The sequence below is a fragment of the Rutilus rutilus genome, assembly GCF_951802725.1.
Source record: "Rutilus rutilus genome assembly, chromosome: 10".
Taxonomy (NCBI): Eukaryota; Metazoa; Chordata; class Actinopteri; order Cypriniformes; family Leuciscidae; genus Rutilus; species Rutilus rutilus.
Genome location: NC_140215.1, coordinates 18,455,921 through 18,483,903, shown reverse-complemented (window position 1 = coordinate 18,483,903; position 27,983 = coordinate 18,455,921). Strand labels below are relative to the sequence as shown.

The 27,983-nt window shown below is 37.7% G+C and overlaps 2 protein-coding genes across 4 annotated transcripts in view; one reads left to right on the top strand and one right to left on the bottom strand.

Annotated features, from left to right (window-relative positions):
* The first annotated feature begins 472 nt into the window (after positions 1-472).
* slc39a10 (solute carrier family 39 member 10) lies at positions 473-27,330 on the top strand. 3 transcript variants are annotated; one of them, XM_084421741.1, is made up of 11 exons: positions 6,694-6,853; positions 7,289-7,505; positions 16,834-17,961; positions 18,873-19,044; positions 21,271-21,446; positions 21,535-21,708; positions 21,915-22,035; positions 22,440-22,757; positions 22,850-22,930; positions 24,048-24,238; positions 24,943-27,330. In XM_084421741.1, exons 2-11 carry the CDS (start codon positions 7,470-7,472, stop codon positions 25,093-25,095), a joined length of 2,550 nt encoding a protein of 849 aa, XP_084277867.1. In that variant the 5' UTR covers positions 6,694-6,853; positions 7,289-7,469; the 3' UTR covers positions 25,096-27,330. The 3 variants fall into 3 exon arrangements, with proteins under 3 accessions (XP_084277869.1, XP_084277867.1, XP_084277868.1); XM_084421743.1 differs by lacking the exons at positions 6,694-6,853; positions 7,289-7,505 and adding an exon at positions 473-566; XM_084421742.1 differs by lacking the exon at positions 7,289-7,505 and having other exon boundaries at positions 6,713-6,853.
* Positions 25,338-27,983, bottom strand: part of dnah7 (dynein, axonemal, heavy chain 7) — a gene marked incomplete at its 5' end in the record, with an annotated part of 85,794 nt that continues 83,148 nt past the window's right edge. Inside the window, one exon of the mRNA XM_084422387.1 lies at positions 25,338-27,831. Coding sequence (XP_084278513.1) covers positions 27,625-27,831 — 207 coding nt within the window. The 3' untranslated portion in view covers positions 25,338-27,624. The remainder of the gene's footprint in view (positions 27,832-27,983) is intronic.

The following is a 27,983-nucleotide window of genomic DNA, read 5'->3' as shown; positions in this document are numbered from 1 at the left end:
TACTTTGACAATGTTGAAAGTTGTTCTGCTTAATATTTTTGTGGAAACAGTGAAACCATTTTTCATACCGCTGAGCTGCTATCATTTCAATGGAAAACATAACATTGAGTGGAGTGGACTTTGCCCAAGCTCGACTATAGCCTATTAGATCTCAATCTCATGGATGTAACTCATCCATAATTACATGACATGACATATTGAAAGATTTTCGCAATGTGAGAATGTACCGCGGCTTTGTCTCAATTATGCCATATGCCATATGCCATATACCAAAGTCCTAAAGTCTTTGGTAGGCTATAACCGACTTTTGTGACACCCGTTTCCGCCACGAGCTCTTTGCTCAGACTGTCTGGTGGCGGAAGTACACGTCATAGAGCGCGTTCCACGTTGCGTAAAGTGCGTTAAACATTCCTCGAAATGTGGAGGCGGGTGTAAGAACGTAACAAGTAAGTACGTAATTGTCTTTGAGAATGGCGTTTCCGCAGTGGGGTCTGAGTTTTGTGCTGTGCGCAGCGTGAGTGTTTTAGTACCGAGCGGAGAGGAGATGCACACGGCACTCGAGTGAGGTAAACTATATAAAACCCGCTTTGTTTTCATACACTCCCACAACATGGACCCGAGCAGCTTCAGATGGGTCAATGAGAGCAGGGTATTAAGATAAAACCGTGAAAATGTTTTGACTTCTTATTGATTTTATAGCTTTCGGCGCTAGCAGTGTTAGCAGCTGCTATTTAGATTGACCATATTTCCGCCGATTGCGCTTTTTTTAACTTGCTGCTCCACTAACTGCATTTCCCTGCTTTAGATACACGTGTTTATTGCGAATCCTCTTAATAAGAAAGACATTTGTTCACGACATTGATTAAGGTTTATTGCGCCGTGAAGAGGAAGTGTGGGGTTTAATGGTATGTTTGGGCTTTAGGATCAGTCATGTGAAGAAGTTAAGGGTGTTGTAACGTTAGTCCTAAAGCTTGTCTCGTGCTGGTTTATTTATAAAACCAAATGTTCCTGTTTTGCTGGTTTTCCTTAGACTGCAGAATTAATCTTTTTTTTCTTTTTTTCTTTTTTTTTGGAGGTGTCTTTGCACATATGCTTAATTTATCATTTAATTACAGTTGACAATGTCAAATTAAAATGGCCAATTAAACGTGAGTTGTGTTTTGAATGTGGTGTTATAATGCAGATTATTTAATTCCAGTTTCTTTGCACATTTTCTGGGCCCAGACAGTGCAACATGTTTGTTTCCAAATTAATTTTGAGTAACATATGGCAGATCCCAGTCTAACCTGACCAGCTGAAAAGTGTCCAAATCCCTTCGAAAACCAGTCTGGCGAGGCTGGAAGACCAGCTGAAAACTTTTTCTTTCTTTTTTTTCTGACAAGTTGACTTTTATATTTTAGCCTACATTAATCAAGTCGAGCACTGTTTGGTTTGCAATATGGTTTTAGAAGGGTGTTACTCCAATAGACATAAGCAGTCATTTTAATATAGTTTGATGTAGGATAAGCATAAACAAGTTACTACTCTTTAGCCTACGTTTTAATGCTGGAAATGTGACATAATGACTGGACAAATGGTGGCACTGCTGCAGTGAAATGGTGATGCTGTGTTCCTGTTCTGCCAGTGCACACCTGCAGAAACCTTCCTCTGTTTAACCGTGCCTAACCACAACAACTGCTGTTTGTGGATCTACAGTGCCTCTGCTTCTAAAAGGCAGATGCTAACCCAGTTCAAATGTGGAAAGGGAAATCTAAAATCTTTAATCCCAAATTACTCCATAAAATGTGTTAATTTCTTAAGGCCACTTTGTATTTACCTCCATTGATAGTTACAAATTCTGTTTATTTTTTTTATACCTAGCTGAGTGGTCATGCATTTAAAAAAAAATATATATATATTTTCATTTTATCAGAAAAGCAGTGTAGATTTTTATCAGTGGAGACTCTGAGGATACAGTATACAATGTAGCCTATTGTTTGAGGTGAAGTAGTAGTAAATGCACCTACCAGACTCCTTAATAGAAATAGATGATTGCGATTTAGTAGTATTGCAACTTTTGAAGGACTTCAGTTCTGCCTGAGAGTCTTTGCAGCCAGATGCTAGTTAAAGTATCTTTCTCTATTGATGGCCATTCAAAAATATCTGTTAAATATGTCGGTAAAAATGGATGGAAAGACAGATTTTGGTGAAATGTAGCCTAATAACAGATGTAATGAATTACTTATTCATAATATGCGTCTTCATAAGAAGCAGTATTTCAAATACATCCTGCACTTCGTTGAACAGTAGATGCAAGTATGATATTTGCCTTGGCTTAAGTAAATTGTTGGTTCACTGTGAGAAGTAGGTGTTGTCCGACTTGACTGCTCATTTTGTTGACTGCTGCTGCCGACATTTGTATGCTTTCAAGGTGAGGAGTTTGGCATTTCAGATGAGTTTTAGGGCTTGGGAATGTGCGTTCTTCAGGTGCTAATTAATGTTGTCTGTCGCGACTGCGTTTACTTGCAGCTGTAGAGTCATTAGTGGAATTTAGGTTCAGGCGATTGGCTCAAAACAACATGGCTGCAGAAATAAGTAGACCTACTTATTAACAAATATAGCAGATTGTGTCCTTTCACTGTGTTGAGGTGAATGTGAATGCCAATGGATAGCTTTTTCAATGGATATTTCTAACCACTGATACGTTTTGGTACAATTCATGTGTGCCATTAGATAATAGTAGGCTAATACATGCTGCTAACACAATATATAAGTTGAGAAATTGTCAACTGGTTTATTCTTTCTGAAAGTTGAACATTTTGCATGTATTATTTTACTATGAACCGTCTCAAACAAAGTCGGTTTACAGAGCAGCATTAAACAAGAATTAGTCAAATACAGGTTGCCATTTTATCACGTGACTTTCCCAGTCTTAATCAAATAAGACTTGGTAATAACAGCCCATAAGATTGTTCACATGATCAGCTATAGGTGCCTGTACAGAGCTGTTAAGAATTTAAGAGATTAAATGAACATGAACTCCGTGGATGGGGTCTTGTTAGGGATATGGTCTTAAGATTTAAGGGGTCTTGGCAGGTGCCTGAAAATCTACATTTTATAATATCACATTAAACACTTTAAGTTAGCGTGTTTTAATGGAGGTTTAGTGGAGTATTTTATACATATATATATATATGTGTGCCTTAAAAGCCTATGGTCTATTTCAGGTGACTGGTTTTAGTAATTATTCCCATGTTCAAGACCAAAAAATCAGGTCAGGTATTTAGGGTTTATATAAGTAGTCTTGAACATTCAGTTACCATGTGTATTTAGTGTAAAATCTCTATATTTAGGTTATGTAGTACTAAAATGCACATGCAAAGCCTTAAGTCTCGACTTTTACTTCCTTCCTAAACTTTGGAGCAAAGTGTGGCAACGTCATATAATGTCACGTTAGTCATCATGTTAATTATGATTATAAAGGGACTTTCAGAGATTTCACTGATTCCATGAATCATGATTTTCCATGATTCAGAGTCATATCTTAAGTCTTGAACATCTGCATTAGCATATGCATATTGTGCCAAGATGTTACCATATAACTAGGTGCTTAACAGGACACATTTAAGATGCTTAATTCTCCATTACCCCTTTTCCACCAAAAAATAACTAGTTCGGAACTGGTGCTGGTTCAAAGTTGGTTCAACTTGCGAACCTTCTCAGAACCTGTTTGTTTTTCCACTGACTAGAGAGCCCAGAGAACAACGTTGGGCAACCCAGCACTACGCTGTAGTGCAATACTGTAATGCAGCCCTCCCGGATGCAATTCAATAGAAGAAGACACAGTGCTTTGGAGTGCAAATGAAGCCGAACCAGTTTGTGCAGCCGAACCAGTGTGGGAAAGTTAAACAACTGAAAAAAAAAAATGAAAAAAAAAGCAATTGAATCAAATTAAATCTATATTGGAATCGAATTACAAGGTTATGAATAGAAAATTTGTGTCAGTGCCCAGCCTCAAAGATGCCGTATGTAATATTGACAGCTAGTGGTTGAAATGGGTACTGCAGTCCAAATATAAAATTTAAAATATTTGAGAGGGTTGTTTCTCTTTTCTAAACCTGAAGTGATGTCCTTGTTTGTTTATTAGTTAGAATAGGTCAACATCAATATTTTTTACTAATTGCAAAAGCTGAATAATCTATCAAAGTTGGGCTGCACGATTAATCAATTATATCGCTGCGATTATTTTATGCACAGCTTGTCAGTGCAGCACTGGTCTGTGATCAGTAGTAAATGATGCTCCCTCTGAAAGCCAGAGGGCGCTCTCATGCAGAGACTCCAAATATGCTCTGCAGAAGTATGATAATGCACATCATTCCAGGAAATCCCTATGGGCATCATACTATTGCAGTAGTTGAATGAACAAGATTAAAAAGCGCTTTTAATTCAAAATGACTAATAAACATACGACTACGACAATATATGGTTTATCAGACTTTAGTTCTTCAAGCCTTCTTGGGTATTTTTATGATAATCGATGCTAATCGACATAGCCTTTATCACTGTATAGAATCTACGAAATATGTTGTGTGCCTTATTCTGTATCAGAAGCCACATCATCTCTCAGGAGGATGCTCAACTGTCGTTATGAAGTGAGTTTGGAGTAAAAACATGTTATTAAATGTTGTCTTTTGTCAAATTCGCAGTGCTTTCAGATGGAGCAGCATTTATTACTGATCACAGAGCCATACGTCACTGACAAGCTGCGCATAAAAAGTAATCGCAGCCTTTGCGATTTCATAATCGTAATAAGCCAAATCGGTTTAAGCGTGATTGATTTCGATGAATCGTCATACCATTTGAAGCACATAGAGATCTGGGGCCGTATTCACAAAGCATTTTATCTTACCACTAGGAGTACTCCTAAATCGCACTAAAAGATTTTAGCTAGGAGTTTTCTCTTAAAAGTTATTCACAACGCCTTTCAGACCTACTCTTAATAAAGAAAAATGACAACTCCTAAACTAAGAGTGAGTCTTCGTTGCTATGGATGACGTCATTACTCATGCACGAGCTTGACTGAAGTGACCACCTTGATTGGCTGATGATTGTAACGCGGGAATGATTCCAAACAGCTCCCCTACGATGATGAGTGACAGGTCTGAGAATGCGTGCGCTGCACAAGTAGTGCGAAGGACGGAAGATGATGAATAACTGAATAAATAGCCTAAATGAATAAAGAGTAAGGCAAAACAAATAGCCTAGTAGCCTAATGAAACATATGGATTGATGCAATATCTTTGCAACATTATTGAATTAATCTGTCACTATATGCCTCTGCCTACGTTTGCAAAGAGAAGAACATTTTAATTTGATTCACAATTAAACGTTACAATTAGTTTACATGCAATGAGTAGCCTAGTTTTGCTTGTTGTTATTGCATCCCTAGTTTTGCCTACAATACAAAATTGTTCCCTCGCGATTGGAAGCTCCTGTAGCCGCCGTATACGCATTTCAAAACATCGCAACGTGAAATGCCACAAAAAGCGGTTTGTGAATAGGTCTTATTGAGTTAGGAGTCCTCTCGACTTCTTTTAAGCTGTCCCAGGCTTAGGTGCTACTTTTAGGGCTAAAATGCTTCGTGAATTACTCTTAGTCAAAAAAATGAGGAGTCCTAAAGTTACGAGAGACACGCCCATTATTTTTAGGAGTTGCTCCTAAATTCGCCAGTTAGGAGCTACTTTTAGCCTTAAAATTCTTTGTGAATACGGCCCCTGGACTTTCTATTTTGTAAAAAGTTGTATTATTATTATTTTATTGATATTATTGTGTCTCCCAAAATATAGAATATCTTATTTGGGTGAATTTGTTTTGGTTATTATCGTATCAGTCAAAGTTTCTGTATTGGTGCATTCCTACAATAAAGGATCCTACCTATGTTTCTCAGTGGTTTCCCTCTAATACGTCTCCCCTGTTGACTCCTCAATCGACCTGACAAGCGTTAAAAATCCCTCTGATTAGTATCTAGCCTTCTCTTTGATAATCACCTCTCTTGTCTGGATAATAGCCCTCTGGTGTCTTGGACATCACAGACTGAAGTCTCACAAGGAAAAACTACATGCATCAAAGTATTCTCTTCTCCATTGTCTGTGAAAACGCTGGACCATTACTTATGGTGCAGGATTTTTCCTTCTGATATTTAAGCTCTACAGCTGACCTTTGAAGCCAATTTACAGAAGTTGTTGGGCTGAATCACTGAAAAGTTTGACTCTGTAAACCGAAAGCAATGAGAACAAATTGCATGTATTTAGTCCCTATGTTGAAATATGGAGTTTAGATAGACTTGCTATGCACGAGAAATGGTTTGATGGGCGTTTCTTTGTTGGTATATTTGGTTAACAATAATGTAAGTAGAAAGTTCTCATAAGTGGTGAGATTTCTTTAGATATATGGATGTCAAGAATGCTTGTGCTGTACAAATTAGGCTAGTGGTTGACTGATATTGTATTTTTTATGGCTGATGCCGATATCTTAGAGAGCACGGTGGCCGATGTAAAGCAGTTTGTGCGCACTGAATCTTTTCTTTTTTTTTCAAATAAAAACAAGGTAACACTAATTTTAAATATAGCACACAGTTAAAATGACATATTGGGCAACTGAATATAACAGCAACAGCATTTAGCTGTTGCAATAGCAATTATGCAACAGCATAATGTGAAATCAAGGGTTTAAAGTTTGTTTATCGTGCATCTCCCAGTGAAGCTGAACTCTCCTGTCCGCCTTCAATTCACACGGACCGACCGTTACACACAGAGTAACACGTTCATGCAGGCTACAAATGTGCACTTCAGAAGATCTCACTGCTGGATTTGAGGTTTGTGAAATTAAATCTTTATTAGATATTCAAAGATTTGTTTAAATGGTATAAATGCGTATACTGAATGCTGACAGTAAATGAGAAAGTATAATAGTGTTTGCCTTTCTTTTACTAATAATATAAAAGCAAATGCTGTAATACTTTTCGTATAGAGTTTCCTTTCTTTGTTTAACCGTTCTATTTAGTGACGTATTAGACAAAACTGTTAAACAGAGACCATAATTAATGAAGATGGCATTCTCTTCTCAGCGGCGTTACAATAAAAGTCCCGCTTCCAACACATCAGCCAATCAGAAAAAGTCATCGGCCGATGCGATATTTAAAAAATGCCAAGTATCAGCCGATATACCGGCCTTTGCGATACATCGGTCGACCTCTAGTACAAATTGCCTTAAACTGCTTTTTTTCCTTTTCATTTGATGTCTACTTCAGGGCTGATTAGCACAAATCTCTCCCTCCACCCACTCCTACAACACCCACCTACCAACACTTACAAACACAAACGTCCAGTACACCCTCCCCTCTGCACTAAATCAGCACACTTGAAGAGTTCAAAACATCACATCTCGTTCCATATTGCTGTAGAGCATTCCCTGCCCGAGTCTGACGGCGTATGACTGGTTCCTCCACCCCGTTGAGACAGAAAGAGGTAAGCTGTCGGATGCACCTGCAGTCAGATCTGCAGATCCTAAACTAATCTGTATGCCACATTTTTACTCTGGATAGACTGTTGAAAACAGATCCTAGTAGTGTGAAGATCAGCAGTTCAGCAAGGTGGCAGCAACACTAACTTATTTTGGACTTGGTGTTTTCGAAGGTTGCCACCGGTTTAGCTTGCGGTGTGTTGGCTTGATTGTATCTGACTTGGTTATGTTGTCAGAGTTAGCCTAAACCACTCTATAAATATTTCAAGGTTAATCCAGGTCACTCAGCTGATGGTGTAATGTATTTTATGTGCTCTCTTCATTTGATCGAAGCAGTTCTGCTTGCTTTTATGAGATGTAAACCAGTGTATGATCAAAACAAGTAAGTTTATGGACTGGTTACAGTTTAAGTACTTACGGTTTGGTTGGAAAACCTTTCTGTTTGTCCACAGTTTCACTAGGTAATCTTACATTTAGTCTCAACAAACTTTAACCATGTTGCTACTGCTACCATGCATCATGATGCAGTTCCTCCACATGAACCGAATGACATGCTGTTCTGGACCTTCTGGAGAGTTTGTTTATTTTAAAGGTGTGTGTGTTTGGAGTCAAGAGGTCACGCTTTTCAAAGCTTTAATTCTTGACTCCACCTAGACACACAAACAGGCCCGTTTAACCAGCTGGACCATCTTATTGGACCGTCTTCTGTATTCTTCTATAAAGACCTTTTAGATGTCTTTGTTAGGTAGTCTACATTCACTGGACTCAAACTATTGCTATGTATTGCTGTCATTTCCCATAATTCCTTGTGCTGGCAAAACATGTGTAGTTCCCATCTGTTGTGTGGCATCTGCTCATCTCTCAAGCCTCGAGGCTTCTCCTGACATGCATTTTTTTTTTTTTTTTTTTTGGGTCAATGACGTATAAGGATTTTCAACAGGCCAATTTTAAAATCAAAAAATAAATAAAAAATACCTGTTGCAATTGTTCAAACATTAAGGATGCTGTGTACACCTAAATTCATTTAAAATATTTAAAGGGGGGGGGGTGAAATGCTATTTCATGCATACTGAGTTTTTTACACTGTTAAAGAGTTGGATTCCCATGCTAAACATGGACAAAGTTTCAAAAATTAAGTTGTACGTTTGATCATAGATATCATATAAAGGCTAGATGTCTCGTCCGCGCTGCTGGCCAATGGAGGTCGACGTCCGCACACGGTGGCCATCTTACCACAGGGTGCTCACTCACTCGTAACATGGTGCATGTACTTTTAAATAACCATAACTTGCTCAATTTTCTACCGATTTTCAAACGGTTTGGTTTGTTATTAACGTCAGAGATGTAGCTATGAAACTGCATACATATGAATAATTATACAAATGGACTTCCATATGAAAGAATTATAGCCACGGTAATGACGTTTGTAAGAAACAAAACCGTTTGTAAATCCGTCAAGATTTCACCGAGATAAGAGGATTTGTGTGCGTGCTGCTCACTTACCTTAATTCACAGAGCCCTGTGGTAAGATGGCCGCCGGTGATGCCGGAAGTGACTCCGCCTTAAGACATCTAGCCTTTATAGAGCTGGTAAGTCCCGCCCCTTCCGCTAACCCCACTGGACCTCTAGGTTGAAAAATCGTCAATGCAAGTGAATGGGAGAAAATAATTATTTTCTGGTCCCGTTTGAATTGTGCCATGAATGTGAACATATGTTGTCTGTGAATTTTTAATATAATCTTTCGTGTGAAGAATGCTACAATTTAGCGGGTAGAAGTTTGATACGGTTAGACTTTGTGTGAGAGCACTTTGTGGACTACAACTCTTCGCTGCTTTCGACGCGTTTGAAACGTCACCACCATTCGCACACGGACACTAGCTCACAGATCCCGCTAAACATGACTGTGTCTTTGGTGCACTTCACCGCCTTCTTTCAGGGAGAGGACAAAATCGTTGAGGTTGGCGAAAACCACGGGTAAGTCAACTTTATGGGGTGACGTCACATAGGCGACATGTAGTCTTTCTCTTTATGTCTTTTCCACAACTGTTAGCCGAAGAATCATACCATATACTGTCAAACTCGTAACATGAAAGATTATATAAAAAAATTCACAGACAACATATGTTCACATTCATGGCACAATTCAAACGGGACCAGAAAATAATTATTTTCTCCCATTCACTTGCATTGACGATTTTTCAACCTAGAGGTCCAGCGGGGTTTTACGGAAGGGGCGGGACTCAAGGCTGATTTATACTTCTGCGTCGGACCTATGCCGGAGCCTCTACGCTGTAGGCAACGCGTTGGTTTTCATTTATACTTCTGCGTCGTTGTCCGCGTTCACGCGCGCAGAGGGAGCATGTGAAACCCGAGGGAGTTGCATACTGTATCAGTGATTCATATTTCAGCCACAGAAATAAGATATTTTATTTTAAATTTAATACAGTGATTGCTTTTATTGGTCGCACCACATAAGTGGTCGCTCCAAATGACACGAAGACCTTATATAGTTAAAAATCTATTTAAAGAGATCAATGAACAATACATTTTATACAAAAAAATAGATTTAAACCAGATTTTATACAAATTTCACAGAATTTTCCTGAACATAAACATTTTATAAACATTTTTTTAAATAAAAATCACATCACAAACACAAGTGCACCATTTAATTGAACTTGACTTAGAATTTCTTTCTAACAAATAATAATGTTATAGATATAAATTATTTCATAAAAGTATTGTATACAGGTAACATTTGGGGTCAATCGTTTTTTTTTTAAAGTAATTAATACTTTTATTAATCAAAGACACATTCAGTGTCACATTCAGGCGCAGGCTATAATGTTACGAAAGATTCTATTTCAAATAAATGCTGTTCTTTTGAACTTTCTATTCATCAAATAATCCTGACATATAAAATGTATCACAGTTTCCACAAAAATATGAACATTGATAATAATCAGAAATGTTTCTTGAGCAGCAAATCATTAGTGACCCTGGATCACAAAACCAGTCGCAAGTCGCACAGGGTATTTGTGGCAATAGCCAACAATACATTGTATGGGTCAAAATTATCGATTCTTCTTTTATTCCAAAAATCATTAGGATATTAAATAAAGATCATGTTGTATATTTTGTAAATGTCCTACCATAAATTTATAAAAAAAAAAAAATTGTGAGTGAATATAGCAATATCGCAAACATAAATGGACAACTTTAAAGGCGATTTTCTCAATGTTTCGATTTTGTAGCACCCTCAGATTCCAGATTTTCAGTTGTATCGGCCAAATATTGTTCTATCTTAACAAATCATACATCAATAGAAAGCTTATTTATTCAGCTTTCATATGATGTATAAATCTCAATTTAAACAAATTGACCCATGTGACATTGACCCATTGAGTGGTTTTGTGGTCTAGGGTTACATATTAGAATGATTTCTGAAGGATCATGTGACACTGAAGACTGGAGTAACGATGCTGAAAATTCAGCTTTGATCACAGGAATAAATTACAGTTTACTATATATTCACATAGAAAACAGATATTCCAAACTGTAATAATATTCCACTCTTCTCCTATCAAGGTACTCTGATCTTGCTGCAGGGTCAGAATTTTTTCGCTTGGCAGTGGCATCTGGTAAAAACAGATTAAAATAGTTTTAAATAAATAAATAGGCAATAATAAATACACTACTAATAAATGCATTATTACTAAACTGAAATTACATGTTCTTTTTTTTTGTTGCATTTTTCTCATATTGTATAAAGAGTAAACATAAACTGTCTGAAATATATAAAAAAATATCCCAAATTGCATAAAAATCTATTCCAAATGATACTAAAGTAAAGTACTTTTTTTATATAAACCCTCAATTGAATATAAAAGCATAAAACTGCCAATCTAGGACATATATCTATCATGGAAAACAGCCTGCTGTGGTCGCACCACATGATATTTTCAAATTCAGTCAAAATTTACAGGCACAGAATTGGCCACCTAAACAAAACAAGCTAGCTTGCCATAAAAGGTCACTATGAAATTTATAATAAAAATATATATTTGTAGAAATAACTTTAATATAAAAAAAAATTTGAGGTCATACCACATGACAACCAAATGTGGCAACTACATACCAACCATTACAAAGGTTTATTTTTTTTCCCAATTTGAGATAATTACAAACCTGCTTGCTGCTTCCATGGGTCCTTGGTAAATTGGTTTATGATGTAACTTCCTGTGTTAGAATAGTTTTCAACATAAAAGTCCCAAAATGGTAGTTTCTTGATGGTCGCACCACATGATATTTCATAAAATGGACATCATCGGACAAAGTTTGTTTGTATATTATGATGGAAATATAAATACAAATGCTTTGAATTTTTTTAAAGGATTACAAAACATTTTGGAAATCATGCCAAATAGTGCAGAATATAATTAATATTTAATTTCAAAGAGTAATTTCAAAGACGTTTTCAAAACAGAAGTTATGGCCGGACGCACCACATGATGTTTTGACACTTTAAATAACAAAAAAAATAAAAAATAAGTAAAGGTTTTTGAAAAGTTCAAGTGAGTACATACATAGGAGAGGTACTACAAATATACAGTATCTTTTTATGCATTTAAACCCATTTTTGCCTGAAAAAATGCAATCGGACAGAAAATTTAGGCGTCACGTCATTGACCCTGTTGCAGTTGAAATATGACAGATTGAATGCGTAGATACACCAAGGACAGATCATATGGAGTTATTGGTTGAGAGATGTGATTCCCACATTGCTTGGCTAAGCTGCAGCTTATAGAATTGTTCTGTGGCCTGCTAAAATTCACACTTATCGCAAAATGGGTTGGCACACGCATGAATTGGAGAGGATTATTGGCCGTCATGGCCAGATCGCCACAAAGTTGATCGCCTGTGTTGTAAAAGCTGCTTTATTTGATCCAGACAAGTCCCACTGTAACCCTGCTCAACCTCTTACAGTAAGCTAGATTGTAAACAGGAATTCACCAGCGGTGGACTCATGCGTGACTTGCGAGAGATGCTCGGTCTAGGCAGAAGCCTTGTGAGAGTCATATGATGCATCTTAAGGGCTCTCTCTTTCTTTCTCTCTCTCACTCCATTGCTCAGAGGCTCAGTTCAATGTATCATAACAGGACTTGTGCTAGCCCAACAGCTTATTACAGGAATGGATTCTACAAAGGGTGATGTTTGGTACAACTTACCATCGTAGATGTAGTAAAATGTGTTTCTTTTTTAAGTTTTGTTATTATGGTTACATAATTCTAAATTCATCATGTAGCTACCCATGTCATTTGGAGTTCACCCAATGTTTTCTTTTGAACTTTTGCCATCTCATGGTTTGGTTTGGGGTCATGTTGAAGCATAGCACTGTTCAGAGCAGCTCGATCACAGTTAAAGGGGTCATATAATGCCATTTTTGTACAAGCTAATATGATTCTTTAGGGTCTAAATTAAAAGTTTGTAATATACTTTAATTAAAAATTCTCATTAGTATTGTAAGAAAACAGCTCTGTTTTCAGCACCCCGTTTAAGTGCATGTGTCTTTAAATGATAATGAGCTTTGCTCACCCCGCCCCTCTGTTCTGTGCGTACACTGTTTGTTAACACAATAACACAAAAACCATAACGCGTTGTTCATTATAAACGTGGGATTATGAATTATATTAAGAACGTCGTACATAGAAAACATGCCATAATGTACCTGAGTGTAAACAGCCGCATTCATCGTGAAGCGTGCAGCAAGCGATTTGCAAAGATTAATATAAATATTAATATATAGGTTATTAAAACGTTACACTCACTTCTTCTGGAGGTGCAGCAGGAACACGAATAGTTGGTACCGATCCTTTTTTCAGGAGCAGCTTCTTAGCAAAACCAGCTTTATACTGACCCTCGTTTGTAAAGCAGTCTGGAGTGTGAAATGATTTGCGCAAACATGAAAGCATTGACGTTGATCGTGGGGAATATTCCCTTCGAAAACAAACTCAGCCAAATTTAATATTTTATAATAAACCCTAGACCTTTCTCATGATGCTTGTTTTGGCTGCACTGTTAGGAAAGACAGCATTAATACTATAATCAGCTTGTTTTCTGCTCAGAGTTGTTTAGCCAAAAGTGGACCTGTAATAACATAATGGGATATTAGAGAGACTAGTTAAAAATAAATACAAGTAAATATTATGTGGTAGAATCATCTGTTATTTTGGCTGTTTACTGGAAGGCTTTTGGCTAAGATCATTACAGACATACTCATAGTAGTAACATGAATCTCACTTATGAGAAAGTCAACAATCATCTATATCTCTGTCTGTTCAGCAGACGGCTTCAGTACTCTGGTTGTGCTTATGTGTGTCTGCTTGAGGCTTAAAGTTCCTGAGACTGTTATGATCCCAGCCTATGTGTGTGAGGACACTACATAAACACACCGCTCGTCTCATTCATATCTTAGTTGAAACAGGAGCCCATGGAAAGTGTTCGGTTTATCCTTCCCTGTTACCATTCAAACTGAAAACAGTATGTAGAAAGCATGGCTCTGGCTCTGTCCAGAAAGTGGCCCTGCAGACAAGAACAGGTGTAGGGGTGTAACAATATATGTGTCACAGTGTATCGCAATACAAAAATGCAGTATGTATTGTGGATAGTGTCAATATATTGTATATAGTTCGCCCAAAATGAAAATTACTGTGTGTGTGAAAAGTCAAGTTTACAGAGTTTTAGTGTCAGACTACTATATGTTGAATATAATGTATAATAATGCAATGGGGGAATATTTGTGGGTCCTGATAATGCCAAATGTCTTATATTACCAGTAAAAAGTGGCCTACATTATTTTAAATCTATCTAGTGCAAGCGTATTCGTGTAAAATAATTCTGTATTTTCAGCTTCCGAATAATGAATATTTTTATTCTGGTGTCAGCATTGTCCTGTGCATTGGGTTACCAGCACCAAGTCCAAGCCTATTCATTTTCCATACCCTATGTAATACCGAATTTAGCTTTTTAATCAACAGTTAGTTATTTGTTAACCTTTTACCATATGTCTTTGAGTATCGCAATAATATCATATAGTGAGTTCAGTATCGTGATATGCATCGAATCGTGACATGAGGGTATTGTTACACCCCTACTAGAGTGTCATCTGTTGTGATACTGCATGCATTTGTTCAGAATTGCTTTAATTTTTCTGCCAGGATTGCTGGTACAACACCCGAATGGTTCTGAAATTTCCTTTATATTTCGTCTTGATATATTCATCTTGATTCAGATTTACTAGTACATTTTAAAGGCATCACGCTTCAACTTTTAACACTCCCTGTAATGATGTATGAGGATGCTATAATTGGCATATTTCACAAGAAAATTCAAAGGATCATTTGCAAACTGGAGTGGTGTTCAGTTGAAGAGCCCCTCTGAATTTCACATGCCTTTTCACTTCACTTGATCACAAGTGTTTTCCAACTGAATAAATTAAAGTCCACTAGTATTTGTCTTATGATATCTCCGCAGCACATGACTGCTGATTTTAAGGATTTTTCCCCCAAAAAATGATCAGCCATTTTTGGGATGTCATATAACCAACAAAGAGTGTATTGAGCCAGCACAATGAGGCAGGATTATCTTCATACAGGCTGTGCTCCTGGCCTATCCTATCTCCTGAAGGGTGCAGAGGTCACTCCACTCTCATGGTTATAAACACTGTTGTTGAGGGGAAGGATCATAACTATACTATGTTTTGACCATCTTCACGCTTTAATACGAGTTCATATGCTTTAACAGGCTGGAGCGCAGGCTGTCGTAAGTACTGCTCACAGGAACATTTAATAAATGTGGTTCTTTTGTATTCTGTGCACAGATACTTTTTAGTCTGTAGGGTTTCTTTCCTTGAGTTTATTAGATTTTTTTTTTTTTTCAGTAAGTTAAGTGCAAGCTAAAAAGTTTAACATATCTGTTACAGCAAATTGTTTTTGCAGATATGAAAAAATCTAACTGTTTTTTTCAGTGTAACTTTTAATGCACTGTTATGGTGATCTTTATGTACTTTCAACCTTGCATTTACTTGTTTTTGGCAGACTTATGATTCCTTCCGATAGGGAAGTTAAGTTTGATAAATGATTATCTTAAACACCCTGCTGCATATAAATGTCTTTTAGTGTTAGGTATACAGATTTTTTTCGATAAACACAGTAGGTGTCATATTTCCTTAACATAAATAACCCATGAAAAAAAAGTTAGAAATGAAAGAAATCAGTTAGCTGCAAAAGCTGAAGCATGTTGTTGGTTTTGCATATTGTTTTTAACATACAAGATCTTTGTCAGATTTCTAGAAAATGGAATATTGGAGTAATCTGGTTATAGCAATAAGGTTAATGTGTTTACGTGATGCTTTCATAATCTTACTATAACCAAATTCTTACTATTAGAGTATTCCTATGCATGTAAAGTGCACTCTGTGCTCAGATACTTTTGGAGAGATTTGTTTGTGAGATTTGCTAGTGATCAAAAACTATTAGAGAATAAATGGCAATGCATTTGGAACAAAGTTTTTGGAAATACTTGCACCCGTATCCATTTCACAAACATGTTTCTTATTTGTGCCTCTTGTATGCAGATTTAAGAAAACTCTTTCTCATGCTGAGATCTCTTGACTCTGTTTTGTTTAATAGCAGACTGATCACACTTTCCCCTCAAAGGCTCACAGGAGTTGCTGTAGGGGGACCATTAAAGCTCTTCAGTGCTTTTCCAGCTGGGAATCTATCAGCCCCCTGGAAAAAGGGATAGATCTAGATGTCCCCCCTCCATCCTTTTCCATATAATAAGGCTCTCAAGATGAAAAGCTATTTTTTTTAAAATAATCAGATTTGTCACGGTACAATGGTACCGGGATGTCAAAATTTCTGTTCTATTGCACTTTCACTTTAAAGGGTTAGTTCACCCAAAAATTTTAATTCTGATACTCAGAACTACCAGAAAGACTTACCGTTGTGTTTTTAAAATTTAAGTATCCACTTGATACCGAAGTACCGGTACTTTTGATAATCCCCTAAATCATATGGAGGTTATGTGCAACAATCTTAGATATTCTGTAAAGCAGGTCGCATCGCTTCCGGTTCAGGTTCAAGAACTAATTATGATAGCTGATTACCTAGACATCACCATCAGTTCATACTGCTGTTAACACTTTCTCTGACAAGTGTATGCAATAACGTGTGTGTTACTGTGACGTTCGGCATACAGCGTCTGCGTTTTATAGAACAACTTAGGTGTATTTCTGGTGTACTGAGTTGTTGGATTTTTATTTCTTCACAGAGGTTTCTAAGCGAGGTGATAATGAGAGTTCACACACATACCAGATTCTGCTTTCTCTGCGTGCTGACCCTGCTGTACCATCAGTGCAGTCACTGCCATGAAGGAGGGTCCCACCATCACCACGGGCACAACCACAATGATCATGACCATGTCCACAGCGACCTGCAGATTTCAGAATTGTCCTGCAATAGCTTATCGGACCGGTTAGTACACGGCAACAATGGCGAACCTGCAGAGAACGAGCAACGTTACTACATTCACCAGTTGTTCTGTCGGTACGGCCAGAAGGATCGTCTGGATTTTAAAGGCTTCCAGAGTTTGCTGTTAAGTTTAGGGCTGGGCGAGGTGCGGGTGGTTGGGCTGGAGCACGAGGATCTTGGCCACGATCATGTGGCACACTTGGATATTCTCGAGGTTCAGGAAGGACGGCACTCGCATTCGGCCGGTCATGGTCATCCTCACCCTCACCAGAAGCCCCACATCTCCCACAAGAGCCACCATGAGAATGGAGAACACGGCCCCGACAAGGAGCTACCGTGCAACAAAACAGCAGAGAGCACCACTCACAGTGGATCTGAGAAACATAACCATGAGAAAGACAGTGATCATGAACACATCCACAGACATGTCACGGACAGTCCTCAAACTCAAGATCATGACGATGACCACACACATTCACACACGCACAGTCAACAACAACTGGAACATGATCATGACCATCATGACCAAAAGAGTAGTGAACATACACAAGAAAACAATGATCTCAGTGACCAAAGGCACCATCATCATGACCACCATCACCACAAGCACCCCCACCCTCATATCCATGGTCCAGACAGCGCGGAGCACACCTCAGCAACGCCTCAGCTCACACCCCGAATCCAGCCTTCAGCACCCACTGAGCTACCCACCACACAAGCCAGAAGAAACAGGAGACCACCTAAAGTCAGAGCCCATCAAGGCCGCAACAAGACCAGCATCACTGTTACTCAGGCCGTGGAGCTGGAGACCATCGGAGATGACCAGGATCACAGCCCTATTCAGCCGCAGAGGGGCAGGAGAGAGGTGCCAGGAGAAGATCTGTCTGTCAAATCACATGCACACAGTGCTTTTCACCAACATGAGGAGGTACATCTCAGAGTCTGTCTTACCCTATGGTTGTTAATAAATGGTAGTGCTCTTCAGATGTGCGTCGAGTCTGATCAGGGATTGGTTATTCGTTTTTTAGCGTAGTTAAATTTTAGCGTCATAAAAGCACTTTGTAGCAAAAATTACAGTAGCAGAAGATAATTACAGTTGGACGACTTCAAGCTAGGCATATAAATTATGCATTATTCAGTTTATTTTTGTGAGGACTATGACAGATTTGTGGAATTAACAGCGGTGGACAGTAATAAAGTATTTTCTTTTACATTTAACGTTAATATAATGCAAATTAATGTCCAAGCACTACTTTTGCATTTTGTTTTTAGCACACTTTTTTTGTTTTGTTTCATTGGTAAATACTATATGGTATATATTGTTATTTTCACTGAAATATCAGTAATTTAATTTATTTCAGAAAATTGAAGTTTAATGTTTTGATAGAGTAGGTTTTGGTTATAAAAAAATTTTTTCTCTTATTTGCAGATCAGTATATATTTAATGTCTTCATCCATCTTTCTTATTATAGGATGGCATAAAATGTAAAAATAAACATGTGGTTCATTTAATACTATAGTACTTTAATACTTAGTACTAATATTTTTGTGTCTGTACATTTACTCAAATGCTTGATTTGTGTACTTTGTTCACCATTGGAAGTTATTTGGTTATTTAGTATAATTAGGATTTGATCTAAACTGGCCTAAATACACAGTGCTTCCTTAACACAGATTAGTTCAGACATCTATTAACAAGTGGATTTCGAGAAAGTAATCTTGTACACCTCTGGTACATTATATATATTTGATATGTGATTTTTATTCCTTGTATTTGTTGAGAAATTAGTCATGTATGAATGCAAAGTAAAAATCTCCATCTCTCTCTCTCTCCGTCAGTGCCTGAATTTAACTGAGCTGCTACACCAGTATGGACTGAGCTCAGATTCTGTCATATCTCCAGTGCAGTTCACCTATTTATGTCCAGCACTGCTGTACCAGATAGACAGACGCTTCTGCATCCTTCATTATCACCACGTTGAGTCTGAGGCACAAGAAGCAACATCTGCAGGTAAAAGTGATCCTGTACTAGTATGATTTTGTATCAACAAAGTATATACACTCATCTACAGTTCTCTCTATACCAGTCTAGTTTGCTAGCTAATAGATAGTGAACAGACTTAGTAAATGGTAAAGCTTTGTTTCTTAAAGTTTAACAACCAGTCGAGAACCAATGCTAAATCAGATTAAAACTGGTCTTTAATGTTTGCATTAGACATGTCCTACCTTATGCTGATTTCAGAGTCAGACTACACAATATCAATCATTTCATCTCGTATAGTGTGTCATAGACTAGCATATTTAATATTTTTTTCGGTCCTCCATGACGGGTTCCATCTCATCCGTGACTTTGACCAATAGGAGCACCGAAGCTCTACCGTACACAGCTTTCAAACATCTTGAAATGTAAGAGAGTCTATTGTATTGGTGCTGCTAGGTGGAATTATGCAATGAAGGAAAGGTTCGTGGAGCTATGGCAACAATACTACTTTATAGGGCTGGGTGAAAAATATCGATTTCTCGATTTTAATCGATTCTCATTTTTACTAAACGATATCGATTCTGAAATCCCAAGAATCGATTAACGTTAGTCATCCTGTTTTCAGTTGATGAAAGAATGGAACATTGTTGCACGCATCCCATCCAATAAATCGCAATAATCTTTGTGCTTTGTTATTATTGATATGAAACAAGGTCTCAGATTTCAAATTACGTCCATTTTCTTACGAAATTCAAAAACATAATTACCGTTTTGGCGCTGTGGTGTGAGATCGCTCTGGCGCAGCTCAACTCTAGAGAAGTGCAGCACATGCTCTTCTCTTCCGCCTTAATAATACCAGTTACAGTGTGAAATAAACATGAACGAGCATCTGAAAGTGTGTTAAAAGATAGAGTACAACTTATCGAAGTCCGTATAATGTCACATGGAATCGCTCAATCAGTGTTTCAACCGTGGAAAGACGTTAGTAAACAATGTCATGTAACATCACATTTACCTCAGAAAAAACATATCCAGTGACCATAAACTCATTAGTCAGCTAGAAAAATTAACTCTAGAGAGGAGCATTTTGTTAAATATATGCACCATATATATATATTCATTATAATTTTTAATGTTCTTCAATATTTAATGCATGTTTGAATAAATCAAACACCATTTTATGACAGCCACCATTTACATTTTTATATAATTTCATATAACTTTATTATTATAAAAATAGTGTATTTTAAGTGTTTGTATACAAATCAGTAAATTTTTACCTTCAATATTATAGTAGGCTAATTAAGCCAATAGGCTACAACTGACTCCCATAGTTTACAATAATAGTTAAGAGATTTGTTTTCCTTGAGAAAATTTGCAATGTATTGTATGATATCCAAAATAATCAATATCGAATCGAATTGCAAACTTGTGAATCGAAATCGAATCGAATTGGGAAATTTGTCAATACCCAGCCCTACTACTTTAGGAGTCAAAATTGCATAATCTGACACAGTGACTATAGTAACAGACATTAATATTGTGTAATCTGAACCCGGCATTAGTTGAAACTCTATAGGGCTTTTCACCCTGGTCATTCTAAACCCCCGGTGAACGGATTCCTGGGTTATCTTTATTCACGTTTCACACTGCTCATACTATACCTGGGGTTAACAGTTAATCCTGGGTATTCATAAACTGCCGTTTCACACTGCACATTCCTAAACCCCAGGTTAAAGTCCTTATTTTCATATCTGCAGTGTCAGTGTTACTGACTGGACAAGCGCAGCACGTGACACGCACAGCACTGTTTACATAAAGGCTCTAGTATTGCGCATCTTCATATTACACATTGCTGACTGTAATATCAAGTTTTTTCTGAGTGAACTTTGCAAACTATAAAAGTAAGAATGACATAGACATTTTTCCTATATATACAGAAACGACTGTTTATATACATCGCGCGGTGTTTCCTTGACTGCCCAAAGCGAGTGAATATAAGGCACGCCATTGGTTGTCGGTTGCTAGCATCTAGTTGTAACATTTTAACACTGTATCGTTTTACACTGTACAAGTTTGGCACCGCAATGCGGAGTTAACACTGCAAAAGCGGTGCAACGCTTTTTAACCCCGCATCTAAATTACAAGTGTCGTGTGTTTCACCCGGTGTTAAAAGCGGTGTTTAGAATGACGATAACCCGGGGTTAAGTGCAGTGATCGCAGTCTTACCCACTGCTGCTGATTCTGTTTCTGCAGTGTGGGTCTGGATGTGGGGCTTTGTGTCTATCACCATCATCAGTCTGCTGTCTCTGCTGGGTGTTATTCTGGTGCCCATTCTCAACCAGTCCTGCTTCAAGTTTCTCTTGACCTTCCTGGTGGCACTGGCGGTGGGAACCCTCAGTGGTGACGCCTTACTGCATCTACTCCCTCATGTAAGTTCTTTTTTGGGACAAACAAACATTTAACCATTGCAAAGGTCCAAACAGTCAAACGTTTCAACTGTTTCCCTATATTTTGCAGTCTCAAGGGGGCCATAATCACAGTTTTGAAGGACACACGGGGGATGAACCTGAAGAGGATTATCTGACGAAGTTTGATGGAGTTTGGAAAGGACTGACTGCATTAGCAGGAATCTACCTCCTCTTCATTATTGAACATTGCATTGGCATGTTCAAACACTACAGCGACCAAAGGGTATGAGACACCACAATACCTTCGAGTTGAAACACAGAAATCTTTCAAAAAGGGCAAGAAAACCAGTCACACATGGCTGTTTAAGAATGACAGAGTTGAGGCAGACTAAAATAAAATCCATAATTGCTGCAGATAGTGGGGCACAGCGAAACAACCTTCTCAGAACCTAGTGCTTATAAACACTTATCTGTTCATGCTTTCCACAGGGAGGCCTCTGCCAGAGAAAGAAGAAGGGAGAGCAGGCAGAGATCGGGAGGAAATTGTCAGACCACAAACTCAACAGGCGTTCAGATGCTGAGTGGCTCCATCTGAAGCCTCTAACAGAAGGTGGGTTGTTCATTTCTTCATGAAATCCCAACACAATTTATTTTTTTAGCTTTTAATTTAAGTTGTTGATATCCTGAAGATCCTTTCGAGTCTCTTCCTATATACTGATCTTATAAGAATGAACTCAAGCTGTGTAACACACCAAGCTTGGTGCAGTAAAATTTAGAGATAACTCAGCATTTGAGTCAAGAGCAGCACATTGAAGTCTGAGTCCAGGCCGAGAGCGGAGTAGGAGTAGTGAACAATTCAGACCGCATTAATATACTTTCCTTTGGATTGAATAAAACCTGTTTTTGCATCAGTGTTATCATCCTCCAGTCCAGAGACACTATAGCACAGAGCGGATCATTTGCACGAGTCGGCGCAGACCACAGAAGTAACTCCTTCCCTTCTTTATCATGCAGGAGACGGTACGAATTGTGAAGCCGGACACAATGACACTCAAATGACGGAGCTGCAGTCTCTGGATTCACCCAGCAAGATGCCGCTTGCCATCTCTGTTTCAGAACACCCCTATAAGGAAGCTGTAAAAACGGAAGAGGACAGTGGGTCAAAGGCCAAGTCAAAAAAGCATGGACATGGACATGGACATGGACATGGTCACTCCCACCATGGGCACTGTCACTCTGACCAGGAAATGAAAGATGCAGGGATTGCCAGCATAGCATGGATGGTCATAATGGGAGATGGCATGCATAACTTTAGTGATGGACTCGCTATAGGTCAGTTTGTGTACATTGAAACTAGTAGCAGATTAATTTCTCTTCAATCAAAAGGGTTTCTGTGTCTGAGGAACTGTGTTTGTCACCTACAGGTGCTGCTTTCAGTGCTAATATTACGGGTGGCATTAGTACTTCAGTAGCCGTGTTCTGTCACGAACTGCCCCATGAACTAGGTAAGTGGCTTAACCAGCTGCAGTGTCAAGAGACAAAATATTAGAATAGCAGATCCCATATTCTTTCATTTGACCTCTAGGTGTGCAGTAAAATGATTATAGTGTCCACATCAAACATTAACATTCTGTTTATTATGAGCTTGTGCTGCAGTTATGATGTCTTCTGCTATTTTAGTTGAGTGGATTCTCATTTTCTGAAAGGGATTCCAACAATATTGTTCCTTTGTGCTGTTAATGTTATAGCTGTGGTGTGCCCATTCTAATAAAATTAGAATGATTATTAGAACTTTATAGTTATCGTTATAGTTATTGTCCTTGGTGTGAACAGGCCATAACCCTGAAAAAAAAAAAAGACATCAACATGTCAATGAGTGAGGTCAGGTTTAGCTTTAGGGTGATGTGGTGGTCCTGGTGCAAGCCTTGACTTTTTATCCCCAATGAGGTGTCCTTTATCCATTTTCGATTGACACAAACTAGGCAAAGAGCCCCAGCTGTTTTTCTGTGCTCTTTTTTTCATGTTTGAATGAATCAAAAACACTGGACTAAAACAACACGCATATGGGTTTTAAAAGACTGCAAAGCTTTTATGAAGTTTGAGGTAGCTGTCTAGAGGGCCACTCTTTTTAAAATTCCCCTTTTTTTTGTTTAAACTGAACCAGATATTACAATATCACAGAAGTAACAAACAGTATGCCTTTGATGTATTAATTATGTTTTGTATTTGATGTTTACATTTACTGTTTGCCATCCAGTGGAGGTGACGGGACTCTAACAAAAAATGTTGTGGCTTAAGAAACACGGCTATAATGAAGGGTTCATTACCACCCTGAAGTGCTTTTAATTGCTTTTGACTGATTTAATTGGGCCAGGTGACAGACCAAAAGTCCAGAGTGTAGTTTAGAGAGGACCGATGGATGTGAAGGCTCCTCACATACATTTTCAGTAATTAGGAGGAAATGAGTGGCAGCAGGAAAGTCCTCTTTAGTTTTTTCTGACAGATTAAGGACAGTCTGTTCTCACAGCAGTTATTGTCAGGTTTAGCATGGGTTAACTGTACGCACTGTACTGTACTGTTGTTTATTGTACATTAATAGTGCACATTTGTGTTTTCTTTCAGGTGACTTTGCTGTTTTATTGAAGGCTGGGATGTCAGTGAAGCAAGCCATTGTATACAACGTCCTCTCTGCCCTGATGGCTTACGCTGGCATGGTGATCGGCACGGCCGTGGGACAGTACACGCACAATGTCACCAGCTGGATCTTTGCTGTCACTGCTGGCATGTTTCTCTATGTGGCATTAGTGGATATGGTAAGAGAACCAAAATGCAGATGATCTTAGCTTGCCGGTTACGGTCGTAGTTGTTGATCACGTGAAATAATTAATTTAAATTTGAAAATAACATTAAATACTTTCTGCACAGCAACTATATGCGATCTTGCACAACCCAACAACCATTTCTGAATTAATATTTGGCGGTCAACTTCACACTGGGCTTTTTAGTAGCAATTCTTATACTTACTAAGGCTGCATTTATTTAATCAAAAAATACAGTAAAAACAGTAATATTGTACATTATTATTACAATTTAAAATAACTGGTTTCAGTTTTAATATATTCTAAAATGTAATTTATTCCTGTGATAGAAAAGCTGAATATTCAGCATCAATTACTCCAGTCTTCAGTGTCACATGATCCTTCAGAAATCATTATAATATGGTGATTTGCTATTATTTATTTATTATCAATGTTTAAATAGGATTCTTTGATGAATAAAGTTAAAATAACATTTATTTGAAATAGAATTCTTGCAACAACGTACAAGTCTTTACTGTCACTTTTGATCAATTTACTGCATAAAAAAAGAAACTCATATAAACATTATAGTAACCTGTGTAATATAAACTTTTAATATGGTATCAGTATTTTTCTACTAAGACATGCAGCATACCTGTAAATATAATTGTTCTGAGTTACCAGTGTTAGAATGTTATCTTCTATCTAACAATCTCCAGTTGCCAGAGATGCTTCATGGTGACAGCGAAGAGCACAAACGCTGTGAGATGGGTCACTTCGTCCTGCAGAACTTGGGCATGCTCACGGGATTCGGCCTCATGCTGCTGATCGCCATCTTCGAGGATCACATTGTGATTGATTTTGGCTTCTAGCTGGAGGCGTCATTCAGCTACATTCACACTCGTGCTTTGCCCTAAAGTGGCTTTGTGATGGTACAGTCTTGCAAGCATGTCTCAGAAGACCGCATCAGTAGCTTACAGTGGACATGGACATGAACAGAAACATGTTTACATTTCATCTTCTCTCATCTCCTCCTCTCTAGGCCACTCAAAAAGCTTATTTGTCATTTTCATGCTCTTTTGTAGATGTAGCTTCTGGACCGTACTCTTCTGTCGTTATTGTTTTTTTTTTTTGAGTTTGTATGTCAAGTCAGACATATGCACAGCACACAAGAAACACTCCCCATTATTTGGGTTATCCCTTTAATACTTTAGTGTTTTTTAGGACTGTGTCCTAGAGAGAAGCAGCTATTCATCAGTCACCCATTTAGTGTCATGTTTAGCTCTTTCATTCATATGTATTGTAACTCATAGTCCATTCATTTGTAACTGGCGTGTTGTGCTGTGTATGTCTAGTGTGTCACACCATCGCCGTGTCAGGCGCTAAAATGGTCCAACAGAGCCCAACTGGCATCAACTCGGCATATTCTTTTAATTTATTGAAAAGTACTGGTCAGTATTGTGTGCCAGGATCATAATGATTCTCTTTAAAGCGCCTTTCTTTACTGGTTTACACTTTGCTTTCAGCATTGACTACTTGTTTGTTTCTTACACTATATTTACTGGTCATGGTGATGGGAGTGTCCTCAGTCTTAGAATTTCAAAAGGTTTTTTTTTTTTTTTCATTATTGGCTAAGATTGTACTGATGTTTTGGCCAATTTTGATTATTTGAAGAAAAAGGTATGCAACAGTGTTATGAATAACCTGTGACGCAGTGCTGCCGAAACACCGATCGCATTCAGAAGGTCAGATGAATAGTGACTGAAGTCCAGTATTAAAGCTAATGCAAAATCACTGTGATTTTTAAATGAAGAACAATTAGCTGAGCATATCTGTACATCAAGGAATACATTATTTTTCTTTGGGGAGTCTATCTGTTCATTGATAACTTTTATCATGATCTAGACTACTTTCTGAATATAAATCAAAGTTGATTTTCATATCCAAGTGTTGTAAATAATGATCTTGTTACAGTTGAAGTTCATGAAATAATTATGTTCCCCAAAGGAGATTTGCTACTGAACATGCTGGCATTTTGTTACTTTTTTATTTTATTTATCTATAGGACATGTTTGGTATTTCTGGATAGTTTGCGCAAAATTCTGAATATTTTGTGAGAAATCGGTACCTTTTATTCACTGACCATCTAAACTTACATTGCATACAAAGTTTTGGAGAACCATTCCTTTTTTTTTAACGTAAAAATTAAGAATTTATTTTTTTATTTAAATTTTTTTTTTTTGGACAATCTTAAACACTCGTTGACACCCTCCCATTATTGAAATTAATGCACACATTTCAATTATTGGCCTTATGTGAACCTGTATAAAAGCCTGATTACAATCAAATTTATAGCGCATCTGTTAATCTGCCCCCCTGTTGATGTGATTCTTGTTTAAGGATTGTGCCAAATATGGGCAGTTTCTGAATTTGCGCACAAGCGCTTCCTGTGCCCGCAGTCGCCTCTACACATTCCACTTGCTGTGTTCGCTGCTTGAATCCTCTATCGTCATGAGTTGGTGGGGCATGTTATGTGATTCATGCTTATCCTGTCACCATGTGACATCCATTTATTTGTCGTCGTGGGTGTGTATCATTATTGATTGCATTCATCAAATGTACTTGATTGGATGGAAACATGCATGAAGCAAACTGTCTAGTTGTTTAATTTCTGTTAAGAAATGAAGTGATGAGAACACAGTTGATTTTCTTCTTTCCCTGAAGTACTTAATTTTTACAGCTTGAATGTAGAGTCAATTAATTTGGGGGTCATGTGAGCAAACCTAATCCCAGTCTTCAGAGATTAGGTCTAAATCCTGTGTATGTGTCTGTGAAATGAAGTTGTCACAGCTCTTAAGTTCAAATGAAACACCTTGGTTATGTGGTGCAAAGAAATAAACTTGATAAATAAAAATGATGCACATCAATTTTCTTCAAGCTTTAGATTGTATTTCAAAAAAGGACCATCCAGATAATTACTTACATTTTAGTTTGTCAATTTTTTATGTGTAAAAAATCAGTTGATTACACTTCAATACATTTGCCATTCTTGCTGATTGTCTGTGCATTTCTTTGTCAGAAGTGGAAAATAAAGTTTGCAAAGCCTACTTTGAGTTTCAGCTTATTTAAAATCTCCTCTCTATGAAAATATATTTTTAAAAGTTGTAATTTATCTACTAAAAATCTATAAATCTTTATAAATGTATTATTATTGCTATTGATCATCTTTTAAATGTTGACTTTAGAGATGGGAAGACTTTTATTTAGGTGTTTGTTAAATGGTAATAGTTTTTTTTTTTTTTTTTACTGAACTCATATTTAATGGTATATCTAAATAAACATTAGCCACGGATAGTTCTCTAAAAGGTCAAGTGAAGGATACTAGAAGCAGAGCAGTATATCTACGAGTTAAGCTGACACAGCAAGGCCACTCCACGTCGGATCCAGTGCTCTGGAGGCACGTCTGAATTCAGGCTCATTGCAATGACGTAGTTGGTGGAGTGTCCAGTGGTAGAAAGGGTTCCGCGTCTCTCACTGGTCTTGTAGACAGGAGAAATGTAGCACATGCGCTCTGGAACATCCTGCTTCTTCATGGGCTTCAGCCACATCTGCAGAAAGACAGGATGATGTGTAGTTGAGAAACAGTTTCATTGCTCTTCCATCTGCTTTGATTACTATGGAAATATACAATTTCAGTGTAATGGGATGTGGTTGGTTATTTCATCATTTCGAACAGAATGAGAGTGCGTTCTTCTGGTCA